Consider the following 17,252-nt stretch of genomic DNA (forward strand, 5'->3'; position numbering starts at 1 on the left):
TATTATAATCCAAACATATATAACCTCACTTCACTTAGTATAGAATCTTTAATTAAAAACTACAAAGACATTTTACTTAGTTGTAACACATTTGGTTCACCCAATTCCCTTTGCATTTTTAAGTTGGTCCATTGTGAATTCTTTAAATGCAGTTGGGTCACTCGCATCCTCATCGTTCCCTGTAGTAGTATAAAAGCAAACAATATATAAGTAACAGGACAGTTTGGGTTATAACTTATTGCTCATGGGTTATACGACTAAGATTAAAAAGGCTTGGTTAAAGTGTGTGAATAATAGTTAAGAGTGAGCTGGTTAGATCTGCCTTTTAAAATAATCCCACTCCACCTCCCCTAATGTACAAACTCCAATTTAATTACTGAAGAAAAAAAATGTAAGGGGTCATTTTGGAAAAAAGAAACATCAAGATGTGCAAGTTCAGGTCAGGTAATGTTCTATTTTACTGTCGAGCTGTTGATTAATGGCTTATGGCGACAATAACGGTGACCATGATCGTGATTGTATTGGCAGGCAGGCACGGGTGGTAAGTGGAGCAGGCCACTCGAAGCCATTCCAAGTTAATATTCATAAGACTGGCTCATTCTGACCCATTTTAAAATTTTGAGAAAAAATGTTGAAGCTATTTACAACTGTCTACATGCATAAGTCAAAGTGTCAGACGGTCAGACCTCTTGTCTGGCTTCCAAAGGTGGAAGGATGGCTTCGATTGGGGGCATGCCGTCGTCTTTTTGAGCTGCGTGGGCTCTTCGTAAAGTAGCTTCTGCTGCAAATTGAGCTGCCATTGATGCTTTCTTCTCATCGTTGATTTTCTTGATTCCAAGATTCTAGATAACCAAAAAGTTATTTAATCATATCTGATGCTATAATGAAAGAGTAAAAGTTAGAGGATAGATGTGATTCATCAATACCTTGCTGTCGAGAAGAGATTCGGTCAACTTCAGCTTTTCATCCACTTTTGACAGTTCTTCAGTTAGCTAAGGTATATAGGAGAGAGCAAGAACAAATGTATAGCAGTGTTAACTCGAAATAAAACATCAATAAACAACCACATTCGAACATGAAAACAACCTAAATACCAAACAGAGAGTACCTAACACAATGGCAATGCACACAATTTTTTTCTCAATGAAACACAATATCAATGTCAAAACTCAAAACACTATATACCTCACTAAAAAGTAGCATTTGCTACATTCTACAGGTCGATTCGAAAATTCCAATTCATAGCAAACTCAAAACGCCAAATCCAACGGTTACATTATGAATCAATCGCACAATTTGAAACCCTAGAAATCGGAAAACATAAACACTAACCTCAGTAGCACCTAGATTCTCTATAAGAGTAATCTTTTTTCCTGTGGATCAAACAAAATACACACATATGTAAGTGAAAACAGAAACATGATTCGAATTGTAAATCGGGTCAAACTTAAAACTGAAAGAATGAGGAGAGTTGCCTCGAAGATCTAATTCACAGTTGACGGAACCCTCAACGCCACCACCGTCTCACTACCGCCGACGTCTCTCTGCCTGCTCTCATCTCTCTCTCTCTCGCTACCATATGCTGCTTCTCTCTGTTGTTCTTTGTCTGTCTTGAATAATTGGATGAAACTTACCTTTTTCGCAACAAAAAAAAACCCTAGAACCCAGATTTGATTTGATGGAGAAATCAGTGGCATCCTTAAATCTCCTTCCCCCACTACAGCCACTCGCCGACCAGAACCCTCGCTGTCCTGTTCTCCTTCTCGTCTCTCTCCCTCTCCTCGTTCTCTCTCTCTCTCCGACCAGAACCATGCTAATGCTAAATTTGTAACATGCTTTTTTTCTTTCTGTTGATTTCCTTTCATGCTTCCTTAATGAGTTGGAGAGTGTGATACTCTAATTTTTTTTTATTTCCTTTCATGAAACAAAGAAAAAACAACAATAAGATCAGCTAGATATGAGCCTATACCTTTGTGTACCTTGCAATCCTAATTCCTTGATTTTTTTTCCGCAAGTGGCGTAACAGGTTGAGTGGCAATATACAGTGAGCTTTGCAGAGAAGCCGTCAATTACTTCAGCCTTAGTACTATGAAGAAATGATAAAATGTTTGGATGTCTGACCTGAAATCAACAGTTTAGAGACTTATTTCACTTGCAACAAACACATAATTACAAAAAGCTCACCAAATATTTTCTGTAAGCTTTATCTTGGGTTCATATAGTTGTATATAAATAAATAAATAAATAAATAAATAAACAAAAGAGACATGCACAAATAGCAGAGCCCAGATCCCTTCTTTCAACAATGTAAAGAGACCTGTCCAGTTACCAACACCAAAAGCAATAAGTAAATGAAAAGAATAACGAATTACATGAATGACTGAAGATAGTTGAAACTCTGGTGATCAAACTTAAATCTAAGAATAGCCAATGGCCGTATTGTACACGCAACATGGAGCTAACTTGGCATATATTTGTAACTAACTACAAATGTACATTAGGCTCCTCGGTATGGTTCCGTCTCCACCCCCGGCGCCGCCACATCACCACCGTTCTCCCACGCCGCCCCCCCTCCGTCCCCCTCCGTCCCGTCGTCGCCGTCCGAGTTTAGCCGTTTGAGACGGACCAAACATGTGGGCCTCCCCCTCGGCGACGCCATCCTCCCACGCCGCCCCCTCCGTCCTCATCCCGTCGCCGGCGTTCCTCCGGTCACCATACCGAGTAGCCTTACATGTATTCAAATGAAAAGGATCACATATCAATCAATATATTTCATGTTCGGATGAATAATCCCATTCATTTAGCTCAAGATGAGTTATGAGTAACTCACTGTTGTAAGCCGTTTGAGACCAGCAGCTAAACGTCCATCACCAGCATTACTTCCCGTGAGTGAAAATATTGATACAGGAGATCCACCCACCTGGAAAATCAAGACAGACGGTTACAAATGCTCATAAACTCACTTTCCGATTTCCAAAGATTCAGTTGTCCAAATACCAAAACCCTAAATCCTAGACAGGGAACAAATTTGAACTATTTTAAATCATTCTGTCGAATTACTCTACATGATATGAAATCCACAGTGGCTAGATTGAGATTTGGTGAAAAACTCTAAAAAGTAATAAATATAAACCAACATAATAGAAATAGATCAAGTATGAACCAGCATAATCAATTAACAGCCAAGAGATGAAATTATCACTTTTTTTCTTTTTACCATTAACAATCAACAGAAGTGAAAGAACAGCCATCATAACAAATTTGGGGATAAAATTAGGGAAAAACATCATACATTATGTTTTGAAATCAACAGCTTGGACAGAATCAAACAGAACATCCTAATAGCTTTGATTTGTTTATCGATTTTAAAAGCCAAGAACATCCTATAAGGCCAGTTATAAACATCAAAATCGGCTCCGGCTGGTTACCTTCAGTTAGGGTTTCTTCAAATCGGTGTTCATCACTGCGTGTTTTCAATTTCATTGATGTTTGCTCCAGATCTAGATCTAGAGAAAGAGAGAGAAAGTCTGATGTTATGAGATGTGAGTTGTGAGAGAGAAGAGATTGGAAAGGGCGATCCGTGTGAAGTGAATATCAGCCGTTCAGATCGTGATCCGTGTGAAAAGGTGAAAAATATGGACGGTTGATGATGAATCAGTTGAAGGGTAAAAAGTTTGTGTTTTCTTGTGCTTTAAATCTTGTACATTGTGCATTAAGTGTTTTTTCAACACCTTGTTCAATTACCATCTTGTCCTTCATATATGTTTATTAAAGTAGTATATATATATATATATATATATATATTTCACCAAATATATATATATATACGTCATCTTGTATTTGTGAGTTGTATAGTCGGATTTAGTCCTCTTAGTCTCGTGTCTTATATGTATCAATTGTACGATTGTGTTTACAATAATGGTATCATTGGGCCGAGCCCATGTTTTCATGTTTTTGTTCCCCAAATAGTGTTGGGCCTAAATAGTGTTGGGCCTCAAATAGTGTTGGGCCTCAAATAGTGTTGGGCTTGAATAGTGTTGGGCCTCAAATAGTGTTGGGCTTAAATAGTGTTGGGCTTAAATAGTGTTGGGCTTGAATATTGTTGGGCTTGAATAGTGTTGGGCTTGAATAGTGTTGGGCTTAAATAGTGTTGGGCTTAAATAGTGTTGGGCCTTGGCCCATATGTTTGGTATTGGGCTTGGCCCATGTGTTTTTGATATTGGGCTTAGCCCATGTCTTTATGTTAAGCCCATTAAGTATAATAAGCCCATTTGTTATAAAAATAGCCCACTAGTATAATAAGCCTTTCATTTTTATAAAAACCTTTTTATAAAAATTTACTAAGTACATTTGTTAGTAAATAAAAACATACTAGTTTTTGTAAGTTTATAAACATCCGAAAATTTGTTATCGATAGCATATTTATATTTCGTGTCGAAAAATCGTCTAAACATCGTAGTAACTCTTCGGATTGGCAATTCACTTATGTAGTCGTCCGTCGTTCAGTTTGACCATAAATGGTGTCCGATTATTTGAATCGTCCGTAACTCGTTTTAAGGCGTAAATATGTGAAGTCTTGTAAGACTTTAGTCGAAATGTTTATTGTATTCATTTGTATCATTGTATTCAAGTTCCTAGTTATAATACATATAACTAATACAAACATATAATCACATAGCACATAAGTTGTTAAATCACCAAATATATATTTTCTAAAAATATATATTTATAACTAACTTTGTTTTTATAAAAAAAAAGAATTCTTTATATCTTTTTAAATCTTGTAGAGATTTAACCAAAAATGTGGTTACTTTATAAAATAAAGTTTTTATAAAAAGTGGCCATATATAACCTTTGTATTTTATCTTAACCATGTTTTATAAACATCATTTTCTTCATCAAATCACCAACAATTTACTCAACATCTTAACTAAACATATGAGACTTTTATAACATGAAATTATCAAGATGATGTCCAAATCATGTAGGGTTTTAAACATGAACATTACATATGCTAACTAGTTCAAAAACCAAGTTTAATTCTAGTTTTAACAACTTTTATAAAAATCTCTAGTTGTATGTTATAATTTATAATCTTGTGAAAGTCTTGTTTTTAAATAAAAAAACCCTAAATACTTTCACAAGATCACTAGTTATTATCATCCATTTAATCCTTTATGTTAAAACCCTTTAACATAAACATGTAAAATTTTTAGATCATGTCTTACAACATCTTCTAACAATTTATTTGTATTCTAATCATCATAACAACATCAAATATGCATATCACAAGTCTTAAATCACAATATAAACAAACATAATTATATCATGATTTTTATCTTTGATTCTTTGTATTTTTCTTTCATGTTTATTATGTATGATATTTAGTTATTATTAGCTATAATAACAATCATAAACATAATATATTTGTATATAAAAAAAATAGTTATAGAAGCTTACTTCTAGCACTAGGCTAGGGATGATCTTAGAAGCTTATTAAGAACTAAGAAGATGATGATCTTGATGGTAGAACACTTTTGTATGGATGAAAATCCTTCCTTTCACTTCCAAGAGCTTTAGATCACCTTATGTTACTTGGAAATCCATCTTGATCATGAAGGAGATGATAAAAATAATTGGGTTTTTGGTGTTCTTGGTAAAAAAAAAAAGATGAAGATGATGAGAGAGTTCTTGTGAAAGTAAAGGTGTGAAAGTGCTAGTAACTTAGTGATGAAGTGTTGTAATAACTTTACCAACATAATCCACTTGCAAGTAAATAAAATATCTAGATATTTTATCACATAAACAAGGGGTAAGGGACCCCTTGTTCTCGGCCCAAATGTGGGGGGGGGGGTCTTGTATGGTAAAAAAAAATGTTAGTTAATTTTAAGACTTAAAATGAATTAGAAAGATGTAAGTGTTAAGGTGTTTAGGGTTTACAATTTTTCCGAGATGTTTCACGACTTGAAATGATCATAAATTTGTTTTACAAGACTAAAAATAAAGATCACTAGTTCGCTACATGTGCCAAAAATATAGTTCGGATAGATGTTTAGCGCTCGTTTCGCAAGTAAATAGTCGAAAGGTACGCTTATGGAAGTTATAGGGAAAATTTCCGTTATTTGTATAATTGATATTCCATAAGTATTTTATATGAAATTGGTGCCTAAACATGATTTTTTGCATCTTGTAATAAAAATACAATTGCTGAATTTTTGCGGAAAATTAATGAAATGGTCACTTTTAGCGCATTTCGGACACTTTTTAGTGCTACCGGGCATTGGTAAAATATTAACCAAACCCTTGTATTCCCATATAGGGTTTAACATATAATTGATATTGGACTCTCATCCGAGTCCTTAAGATGTCATTTTAGATGTTTTCTGCGGATCCGGAGTTTTCGTCAGCACTCTAGTTCACTAGGCGCTACTCTAGTTGTTTCGGTGAATTGTTTGCACTATTTCAAATGTACCCAATAAAAGTGAATCATGTGTAATAATAAACGAATATTCCATGAGTTTTCTAAGATGTATAACAGGTAATCATGCAGTCCGAATATTCAAAACACATACTTGTATAATGTAAATCATCGCTTCAAATGTAAGTACATTACCCGAAAGTGGCAGTTGTCACATTCTCCCCTTGTTATTGAGAATTTCGTCCCGAAATTCTAGCTCTGTTATTCTTTTCAGGAGTCTTCGGAAATAGGTGGGGATATTTTGCCTTCATTCGGTCTTCACGTTCCCAAGTATACTCGGGCCCGTGACGAGAGTTCCAACGAACCTTTACTAACTTGATACGACTTCTCCGTGTTTTATTGACCTTCCGGTCCGTGACCTCAACAGGTTCCTCCGTGAATTGGAGTTTGTCGTCTATGTGAATTTCATCCGTAGGAATGGTAACGATTACTTGTATTGGACTCTTTTTAAGATTCGACACATGAAACGTGTGGTGTACACTACTAAGTTCATCTGGTAACTTCAACTTGTAAGCAACAGTGCCAATCTTTTCTAAGATTTCAAATGGTCCAATGTAACGCGGGTTAAGCTTTCCACGTTTACCGAACCTCGCTACGCCTTTCCAAGGTGAGACTTTCAACAAAACTTTCTCTCCAACCTCGAAAGATGCTTGTTTTCGTTTTCCATCTGCGTAGAGCTTTTGTCGATCGCGAGCCGCCTTGATACGGTCTCGTATCTGAAAAATTTTATCAGTAGTATCTTGGACTAGTTCCGGACCAATTAATTGACTATCGCCTGTTTCCGCCCAACATAGTGGAGATCGACACTTTCGACCATAAAGAGCTTCAAACGGTGCAGCTCGTATACTTGTATGGTAGCTGTTATTGTAGGAAAACTCAACTAGAGGTAGATGATCATCCCAATTGCCGCCTAAATCCATAACACATGCACGAAGCATATCTTCGAGTGTTTAGATTGTCCGTTCGCTCTGGCCGTCAGTTTGTGGATGAAAGGCCGTAGTTAGATTCAATTGAGATCCAAAGGCCTGTTGAAATGATTTCCATATTCTTGAAACAAAACGACCGTCTCGGTCCGAAATGATTGAAATAGGCACTCCATGACGAGCCACTATTTCTTTGAGATAGATTCCCGCTAGTTTCTCAGTACTATCCTTCTCCCGAATCGGTAAGAAGTGGGCGGACTTTGTCAATCTATCGACGATCACCCATATCATGTCATGGCCTTTCGAGGTCCTGGGTAACTTCGTAATGAAGTCCATCGATATTTGTTCCCATTTCCAAGCGGGAATCTCGGGTTGTTGTAATAAACCCGACGGTTTTTGATACTCTGCCTTGACCTTCGCGCAGGTCAAGCATTTTCCAACATAGATAGCAATATCCTTTTTGAGGTTAGGCCACCAATAGTACTCCTTTAAGTCATGGTACATCTTATCTGATCCAGGATGGATCGAGTACTTTGACCTATGTGCTTCCTCAAAAATGAGATCTCGGAGACCTCCAAAGAATGGAACCCAAATTCTACCTGCAAAGTACAAAGTTCCATCTTCCTTCGGCACTAACTGTTTTTCCATGCCTCGAAGTGATTCTTCTAGAAAATGCTCTTCCTTGAGCGCTTCTTGTTGTGCATTTTGAATTCATGCGGTAAGATCTGTGTGAATCGTCATCTCTAGTGCTCGCACTCTTAGTGTTTTAACTCGTTCCTTGCGGCTCAAGGCGTCTGCTACAACGTTTGCCTTGCCCGGATGGTACTTGATCTCAGAGTCATAGTCGTTCAATAATTCAACCCAGCCTCGCTGATGCATATTTAATTCTTTTTGGTTGAATATGTGTTGTAGACTCCTATGATCTGTGAAAATAGTGCACTTTGTACCATATAAGTAATGCCGCCAAATTTTCAAAGCAAATACCACCGCGCCTAACTCTAGGTCGTGAGTGGTATAGTTCTTCTCGTGAACTTTCAAATGGCGGGACGCGTACGCGATAACCTTTTCACGTTGCATGAGTACACAACCCAAACCTTGGTGCGAAGCATCACAGTATACTACAAAGTCATCGGTACCGTCACGTAATGATAAGATTGGTGCGCTGCACAACTTGTCTTTAAGAAGTTGAAATGCTGCTTCTTGTTTCTCTCCCCAATCGAATTTCCTGTCTTTCTGCGTAAGAGAAGTTAGCGGTTGAGCAATCTTTGAAAAATTCTCAATAAACCTCCGATAATATCCCGCTAAGCCCAAAAATTGTCGCATTTCCGTAGGAGTCTTGGGCGCTTCCCAATTTTTAATCGAATCAATTTTCGACGGGTCTACTTGAATACCTTTCTCGTTCACTATATGCCCGAGAAATTGTACTTCACGAATCCAAAAATCACATTTGGAAAACTTCGCGTATAGTTTCTCCTTATTGAGTAGTTCTAAGATGGTTCTCAAATGTTGTTCATGCTCGTCTGCCGATTGTGAGTATATCAAGATGTCGTCAATGAACACTATGACGAATTTGTCGAGATACGGCTTACACACGCGGTTCATTAAATCCATGAAGACCGCCGGTGCGTTCGTTAAACCAAAAGGCATAACGAGAAACTCGTAATGACCGTAACGAGTTCGAAAAGCCGTTTTCGGTACACTTTCTTCTTGAATCCGTAACTGATGATACCCAGATCGTAAGTCTATTTTTGAATAAAAACTCGACCCTTGAAGTTGATCAAATAAGTCGTCAATCCTCGGTAGTGGATACCGATTCTTGATGGTGAGTTTATTCAACTCTCTGTAGTCGATACACATTCTGAATGTCCCGTCCTTCTTTTTCACAAAAAGAACTGGAGCTCCCAAGGCGAGAAACTCGGTCTGATGAATCCCTTATCCAACAACTCTTGAAGTTGTGTGGACAATTCCTGCATTTCAGAAGGTGCTAATTGATACGGAGATTTAGCTACGGGTGCGGCTCCTGGTACCAAGTCGATGTGAAATTCGACTTGTCGATTAGGTGGTAGTCCTGGCAAGTCTTCAGGAAAGACTTCAGGAAATTCTTTTACTACCGGAATATCCGTCAACTTCGGCCCATCGGCCTTCTTGTCTACAACATGCGCTAGAAAGGCAATATAACCTTTCCGTAAGTATTTCTGTGCTTTCATGCAATTGATGATCCGTAATGGAGTGTCACGCTTCTCTCCATGTATAACAAGTGTCTCTTCGTTCGGTAGTGGTAGTCGAATTATCTTCTCGTGGCAAACGACTTCGGCTCGATTGTTGGATAGCCAATCCATGCCAACCACTACGTCGAAACTACCCAATTCAATGGGAAAGAGATCGATATTGAATTTTTGTTCGCTAAGTTCTAAGGTACACTCCTTAAAAACTTCTCCCGTCTCTATTAGTCTACCGTTAGCCAATTCTATAGAATATGGAACATCTAGCTTACTAGGTTCCAAGCCCAGAATATTTTTAAATTCTATAGAGATAAAACTAAAATCGGCTCCGGTATCAAATAATATGGATGCGAAATGATCATTGAGGAGAAACGTACCAGTGACCACATTAGGGTCTTGGCGCGCATCCTTGGCTCCAATCACAAAAGATCGACCACGAGCTTGGTTTTCTTTAGGACAATCTTTCTTGTAGTGATCTTTGCTTCCGCATCCAAAGCATCCTTGACCACGACCATTCCCGTTCCCATTCTTGTTATCAAATCCACTTCCCGATCCAGTATTATTTCCCGTTCCCCAACATGATTCAGCACGGTGGCCATTCTTGCCACACTTGTCACACTTGACAACCCGACAATCACCCAAGTGATGATATTTTCATCGCTCACACTTAGGTAAAGTACCAGCGTACTTCTTGAGACCAGTGTCGTTTGTGGCTACAAACGCCCTTGCATCCTTTTGCGGGTTATTCTGTCGCCTGTTGTTGTTGTTGTTGTTGTTGTTGGGGTTATTGTTATTGTTGTTGTGGTTGTTGTTACTGTTGTTGTTGTTGTTGTTGTTATTATTATTACCGCGGGTTCCCTTCTTGAAATTCGAGTAATTCCTCTTCCCACGGTTGGTAGACTCGGCATGTGTTTCCTTTTTATCATCACCTTTCTCACCGAATATTTTCATCCTGACCCCATCTTCAGTAAGACTCACGGCTATAGTCACAGCCTGAGTAATAGTCGTGGGTTTAGCTGCAGTAACCAAACTTCGAATCTTGTCAGAAAGTCCCCAGATGTAGCGTTCGATACGCTTGTATTCTGGTGCACAAGATAAGGAATCACGCGGGACAGATCATGAAACCTTTGCGTATATCCCGTGATATCAGCTCCGACCATGGTAAGGTGCCAAAACTCGTTCTCCAACTTCTGGAGTTCAGCACGAGAACAGTACTTATCTCTCATACGTTCCTTCAGTTCCTCCCAAGTTAACGCATAAGCAGCATTATCACCCAAAGTTTGCACTTGTAAGTTCCACCATGTAAGGGCCTCGTTAAGAAACAAGCCAGTAACGAAAGTGACTTGCTGATTAGCGGAACATCTGCTCATTCTGATTGTGGAATCCGTTTTCTCAGTCCATCTCACGTAAGCCACAGCACCGCCTGTGCCATCGTAGTTGAGTGGCTTGCAGTCCAGAAACTGCTTGAATGTGCACCCTGTAATTGGACAACGGATTCTGAATGAGCAAATAGTGAATCGTACGAATAGATTTAGAAAGAAATTTGATGAGTTGTAATTAAAACAACTAAACGTTACCCGTATTATTTGTTCCACCTGAATTACCGCCTTGACCCTGGCCTCCCGATCCGCCGGTGCCACCACTTTGTTCGACACGGGATGCCTCATACAGTGCGATAGCTTGGGCGATCCTTTGTTCTATTAGTGCATTTAATTCAGCCTCGTTTGTAGGCATCGGTGGAGGTGGGGGTGGATTAACTGTCCGTGTCCGTAAGACTCTCCTTGGTGGCATGATTCTTCGAAAGGAGAAATAGGATAAAGATTAGACGTTGATTTGATTTCTTAAATAATTTTACTAAGCATAAAAAAAATAATACATCTCTAACATTAATAGCAATATCACCAAGAAACATATAATGCGAGTAAATAAGTTAACATAAACAATAAGATATGTCCAACCGGACCACTCAGATGCATTTAATAGATAACACCAAGTTTTTCATATATATAGTCAACCGGTTACATTATCGTTTGAAAGGAAACAAAAAAAATAGACTCGGGCTACATAACCCGGTCATACTAGTCTAGTACAACCAAAGAGATAACAAGGTCTTCCTTCCAACTGTGTGATCCGCTGCATGTCGGTTGTCCTAAAAACTTGGTGGAGCATCAATATGTACACAAAACGGATATAGATACCCGTCCCAAAAGCACGATACCTGCAAACATAGTCTATGGTGGGGGGAATACTGGCGGTGGAATCGGGAATAATAGCCTGTGAACATCAGAAACCCTACCCTCCAAATCGAGCACCAAACGATGAAGGAACACACTCTGCTGCTCGAGCGCCAGAACACGGGCAGGTAGATCGACTGGTGGTATATCCACTGGTGGCATCTGGGGCGGTAGTGGGGGTAATGGTGGTGACCCGGGTGGTGGTGGTGGAGCCTGAAGTACCAAACCAATAAGGTGAGTAAGTTCATCCTCGAGTTCACTAACTCGACGGATAACGAAATCTATCTGATGCTCGAGTGTCAGCACACGGGCACGTAACTCGGTAGTAGCAGCTGGGAAATGCAGTGGGTGGTATGGATCCGTCAGAGGCATAACATGAGGGGGTGAGTATGGCGCAGTAAGAGGCTCGACACTGGGTGGTATGTGTGCGTGTCCGGATGGTCCGGCCTCATCAGTATGGTCAGTCGGTGGTATGATAGGTGCGAAGTGTATGAGGCGAACATGCTCGGGAGATGCATCTGGTGCAGGGACTGGGATAGGTACAGGGATGGCTGGCTCTGCTGGCATCATGTCATCCCCAAAGTCTGCATGGCCCTATAGTGCGGATGAGGTAACGGACGCATAAGTGGAAGCTGTGACAACCGGTAATTTACGGCTCTTAATTACACGATTAACAGTAGATTAACGCAATAATAAATAGTGATTACAGCATAAATCAACTTAATTAGGCCTTTGGAGTGCCTAGGAATGCTTATCCGACTCTACAGTACGCGTATGAAGACTCGTGTGGAATCTGCGGAACATGAAATGACAACGGACTGATACCGTACGAAATAATTACGACGCCAACAAATATGGACGTTACACGAATATTTTATGCTCAGGGAGTTTGGGTCGCGATATCGGGTCTCGTAGAAATTACGGGCCGCTTACACATAAGACGGGCATGTGGGCCCCGGGCCCAAGCCCAAAACCCACAAGCCTAAACCTACTCATAAACTATTAGATTTTTATTAAATCTCTACAAAAGATTTTCACCCTAAAAATAAAACAAATGACCTGAATGTCATTTGTTTGCACAATAGACTTAAAAAAAAAAAAACACTGGATTTAACTTGAGCATGGTTGATATTTCTTGTCACCAACTAGTTTCATTCCAACAAACCCCCACTGTTTCAAGTTCAAAACTAGTTGAGTTTGAGTTACTAGTTAACCTCATGACCCCTCCTTATCCTCTATAAATGCTCTATGTTCACTATTTTTGAACTCACACCAGCAAAAACAAAACACTCCTTTTAGATCTCTCCACATTATATCCAAATACACACACAGAATAAAGGAAACCTCATCCTTCAAAATCTATCTCTCTCGATTACATATAAAACAAACACAGAGATTTCATTATCTCTATTCAAAACAAACACTCACACACATCCACACTTTACTCTCTCTCTCGTTTACCTTCATCATCAAATGGAACCGGCCGGAATTCCGGCAACCGGCGACGACGCCGCCGGAAACGGCGACCTTTCCTCTCCGACAAGCAACCAACCACCCCCATCCCCCCTTTCTCGTTCTGAAACGAACAACCACCACCGTTTGGTGATGGTGGTGCGGCGGCGACCAAACAGAAGAGAGAGAGAGAGAGGCGGCGAGAAGAGAGAGAGCCGAGAAGAGAGGAAGAACCGGCGGTCAAAGGTTCGGACCGCCGGTCGATTTGTTTATCCGCTGGTCAGCAGCTCCGATTCGGTTCAGGTCTCGGGTACGGGGTCTCGGGTTCGAGTCACAGCTGTGGTTCAGGTTCCGGGTGGTCACCGGCAAGACACGGCGGCTATGGTGACGGCACGGGTGGTGGCGGTGGTTAATATTGTTCGATCAACATCAGACACGGGTCAAAGAGCGGTTCAGGTCCAGGTCAAACAGTCAACAGGTCGGTTCGGGTTACGCGTGTTCGGCTCAGCAGGTTTTCAAGTCTCGGTCCGGTGCTTCGTGTATTCATCCGACGAATTTCACCGGTAAAAACCTCGCTTTCTTCATCTTTTGTTTCCGAAATTTTAGATAAAGATGATACTGATAATGATCTGTTGTTCGGGCTTCGGATCCGACTCGGTTAACTCAGCGAGTTGACTCGGTCAACTCAACCGAGTCAACTCGGTAAACGGCAGAAAGTCAACTCAGCGTTCGGGTCGGCGGTTCTAGTCGACAGTTTGGTTCGGATCAGCCGGTTCAGGTTGGATTAGGAAGCGGTTTGGATCAACACGAGTCAACCCGGTTGACTCGGTCAACTCGGTCAACGCAGTCAACGTTCGACGCGAAGATGGGTAAAGTCTAACGACACGTTTAAAATTTTAAGATTTTATTTAATTCGTGAACGAGCTCGAACCATCATTATACGTCTAGTGATTTATTTATGTTTTGACAAAACCATATATTGTCGATCACACAGCATTGAACTATTGTTGAATATCATTGAATCTTGATAATATAGCGACAACTTGTGTTGTCGGGGGCGTCCAAAAACAGAGGAAACTCTGCCCGTTTTTCTAGAAAATCCGTAAAACGAAACACGTTTTTTTTTAATATAAAGACACTTTATATACAAGTGTATAATATTTTCGACGACACTTTGCAAACATACGAAAACGACAATTCTTTTATAAAATAAATATATTTTATATATTTATTTCAAGCGTCAAACAACTCGTATTCGTTTTACAAAATAAATATAGTTATTATATTTATTTTTAGACTTCAAAAACTCGACGAATTATTTTACGAAAGTAAATATAGTTCACTTCAAACGTCAAACAAAAACAACGCTATGGAATTTATTTCGACAACAAGAATAAATATAGTTATTATTATATTTATTCCAAACGAACTCGAATCCTTTTATAAATAAATATAGTTATATATTTATTTTCCAATACAAGTCGACGATTCTTTTACAAAATAAATATAACTGTTATATTTATTTTATACGCCTAGACGACACATACGTATATTTTTTTGGCAAATATACACAAGACGCAAAATATATAATACGAGTTTATTATATATTACTTTCATACGAATATTCCTTCATATCAACATACAACTTCTTAAAACGAGCTGACCAGTATAACTTCTTCGCTTATTTTAAGTTGACAATTTACCGTCATATCGTTCGGTCAACGATTCGGTAGAGCTCGACTACACGTAGTTAGTTACTGCGTTTATTTAGAGACTTATTAGATATTCCGTGTTAGGAATACTGTAGAATGCACGCTAGCAAGTCGAGCCTTGGAAACGACATCAAGAAGTCGTAAATTAGCTAGCTTTGCACCGGAATATTCAGGTGAGTTCATAACCCCACATTTTTACAATTTTATAAATGTTTTCGGGGTGGAAAGACATGCACTTTTTGCAAAGCATACAAGAATTATATATTTTTAAACCATGTTACAAAGAACACAAATGGTTTACGAAAAGCTTATGATTTATACTGGTTTCCCAAACAAGCGTATTTTTCTGAAAATACAAATACAAGAGTTTACAAATACATGAGTTATGGTATGAAAATATAAAAAGCACACTTGGTGAGAACGAGTACCAAGTGTGTAGCGATATAAGAATACAAGAAACACACTTGGTGAGAACGAGTACCAAGTGTGTAGCGATATAAGAATACAAGAAACACACTTGGTGAGAAACGAGTACCAAGTGTGATGTGATATAAGAATACGGGAAGCGCGCTTGGTGAGAAACGAGTACCAAGTAGGATGCGCTATGAAAAATGATGCGAGGAATCGTGTCACGAATAGGGTACAGAAGCACCATTAATCAACAATATACCTAGACCGCAGAACAAAAGGTTAGATCTAACGGGTGCCGGGCAGCCACACTCTCGATGAGGGCGAGTATCGAGTAGTGCTTTTGTGTCTCAGAATATACCAATTAAATGCCTAAGGTTTGGTGACTTCCTATGTCGTGTCACATGTTAATGGCTTTGCAACCCATTAACAATCCTGATATTTACAGGAATACTTTAATTACATAAAATTCATACCATACTAAAACTTGATTAATACTTGAAGTACGTGGGGTACTCTGGAAAACTTGAATTAAACTTGAGTACGTGGGGTACTCAAGAAAACGGGAACTAACTTGAGTACGTGGGGTACTCAAGAGAAATGTGAATTATACATAAGTAAGAATGCGTGATGTGTACAAGAAAATGATTTTTTTTTTAAAAATTCGTTTTCTCAACAATACTTCAAAAACCGGTTACTTCAAAAAGATTTATTTCAAATCTTTTACAAACAAACTATGAACTCGCTCAACTTTATGTTGATTTTTCGCATGTTTCTTTCTCAGGTTACTTTTCTAAGGCAAGGCACGGTTGGAATAGGAGGACCATGAAGAGTCGAGTACTTAGTGGGCATTCAACTTCTAAAAGACTTAGATTGTTTGCTTCCGCTGTGCAATGAAGATACCAGTCCAGTCACGCCAATGCTCTGATAATTTCGGGGTGTGACAGATTGGTATCAGAGCTATAGGTTACAGCGAAATAGGATTCTCTGTAGAGATACCTAGGCTCTAACCTCATATTCCCCTGGGAACTTAGAATATTAAAACCTGAATGCATACAGAACGCATAGTACTCGAATATGGTCTCCAACCGTTGCCGATAAACAAACAGTCAAATTTTGTTTTCAAACATACGCTATTGTGGTGTTTTACACACAGTACACAAAACAGTCGCATACAGTGCGCAAAACCTGGAGAGCTTAGGAAACATGCATTTACGACCTTCGGAAACTCATGTTGAAGTTCATTAAAGGTCATCACGTAGGAACCGCGAATATTAACTCGGGCACACACTATTATTCATATTGTCTGTGATATTTTGACTTCCCGAGCAGGCAGCCTACGCATAACGAAACACTAGTACACAAGTATACGTGAAACTTAAGCTATACATCAACGGAGGTTGAAGTATGACACCTACGACTTTCGAGGAAGCGGCAGTTTGCACGCGGTCCTGCAAACGACACGAGTCATGCTAAGGAGAAGACGTATGTCTCCGCATTCCCCCTAACTCAATAATGACGAATACGCCATGTTTGACATTCCACGGTAATGTCACCTAACAACCGGTTATCACATGCAACCCCAGGTAAAGTCCTTAAATTTCTTTTATTGAAATTTCGACTTTCACATTTACTGAGTAGATTTTCGTATCTCTACTCCTCTTAATGGTCAATGTATCACAGTCATTTCTTTCATTATAGCAAATACTCATTGCTTCATTCCTTGAAAATTCATATGTTACGCATGCATCGATTGTTACGCATGTGGTTTCGTTTCGAATAAAGCGTTTCATTAAAGTGCAAATATTATTTCGCTAAATCTG

The 17,252-nt window shown here is 39.2% G+C and overlaps 3 protein-coding genes across 5 annotated transcripts; 1 reads left to right on the forward strand and 2 right to left on the reverse strand.

Moving 5' to 3' along the window:
- Positions 1–1,704: 1,704 nt before the first annotated feature.
- On the reverse strand, positions 1,705–3,554 carry LOC110882424. 3 transcript variants are annotated; one of them, XM_022130448.1, is made up of 3 exons: positions 3,293–3,520; positions 2,831–2,920; positions 1,705–2,121 (listed from the first exon to the last, which is right to left on the reverse strand). In XM_022130448.1, exons 1-3 carry the CDS (start codon positions 3,380–3,382, stop codon positions 1,948–1,950), a joined length of 354 nt encoding a protein of 117 aa, XP_021986140.1. In that variant the 5' UTR covers positions 3,383–3,520; the 3' UTR covers positions 1,705–1,947. The 3 variants fall into 3 exon arrangements, 2 of the variants coding, with proteins under 2 accessions (XP_021986140.1, XP_035834416.1); XM_035978523.1 differs by lacking the exon at positions 1,705–2,121 and adding an exon at positions 2,480–2,726; XR_002560090.2 differs by lacking the exon at positions 1,705–2,121 and adding an exon at positions 2,483–2,726 and having other exon boundaries at positions 3,429–3,554.
- An 8,300-nt stretch (positions 3,555–11,854) lies between these two features.
- Positions 11,855–12,427, reverse strand: LOC110882386 (myb-related transcription factor, partner of profilin-like). The gene has a single exon (XM_022130420.1). It carries the CDS (start codon positions 12,425–12,427, stop codon positions 11,855–11,857), a length of 573 nt encoding a protein of 190 aa, XP_021986112.1.
- Positions 12,428–13,127: 700 nt separating this feature from the next.
- On the forward strand, positions 13,128–14,271 carry LOC118482904. The gene is made up of 2 exons (XM_035978524.1): positions 13,128–13,872; positions 13,977–14,271. Exons 1-2 carry the CDS (start codon positions 13,331–13,333, stop codon positions 14,095–14,097), a joined length of 663 nt encoding a protein of 220 aa, XP_035834417.1. The 5' UTR covers positions 13,128–13,330; the 3' UTR covers positions 14,098–14,271.
- The last annotated feature ends 2,981 nt before the right edge of the window (positions 14,272–17,252 follow it).

This window comes from Helianthus annuus, chromosome 10, assembly GCF_002127325.2.
Source record: "Helianthus annuus cultivar XRQ/B chromosome 10, HanXRQr2.0-SUNRISE, whole genome shotgun sequence".
NCBI lineage: Eukaryota > Viridiplantae > Streptophyta > Magnoliopsida > Asterales > Asteraceae > Helianthus > Helianthus annuus.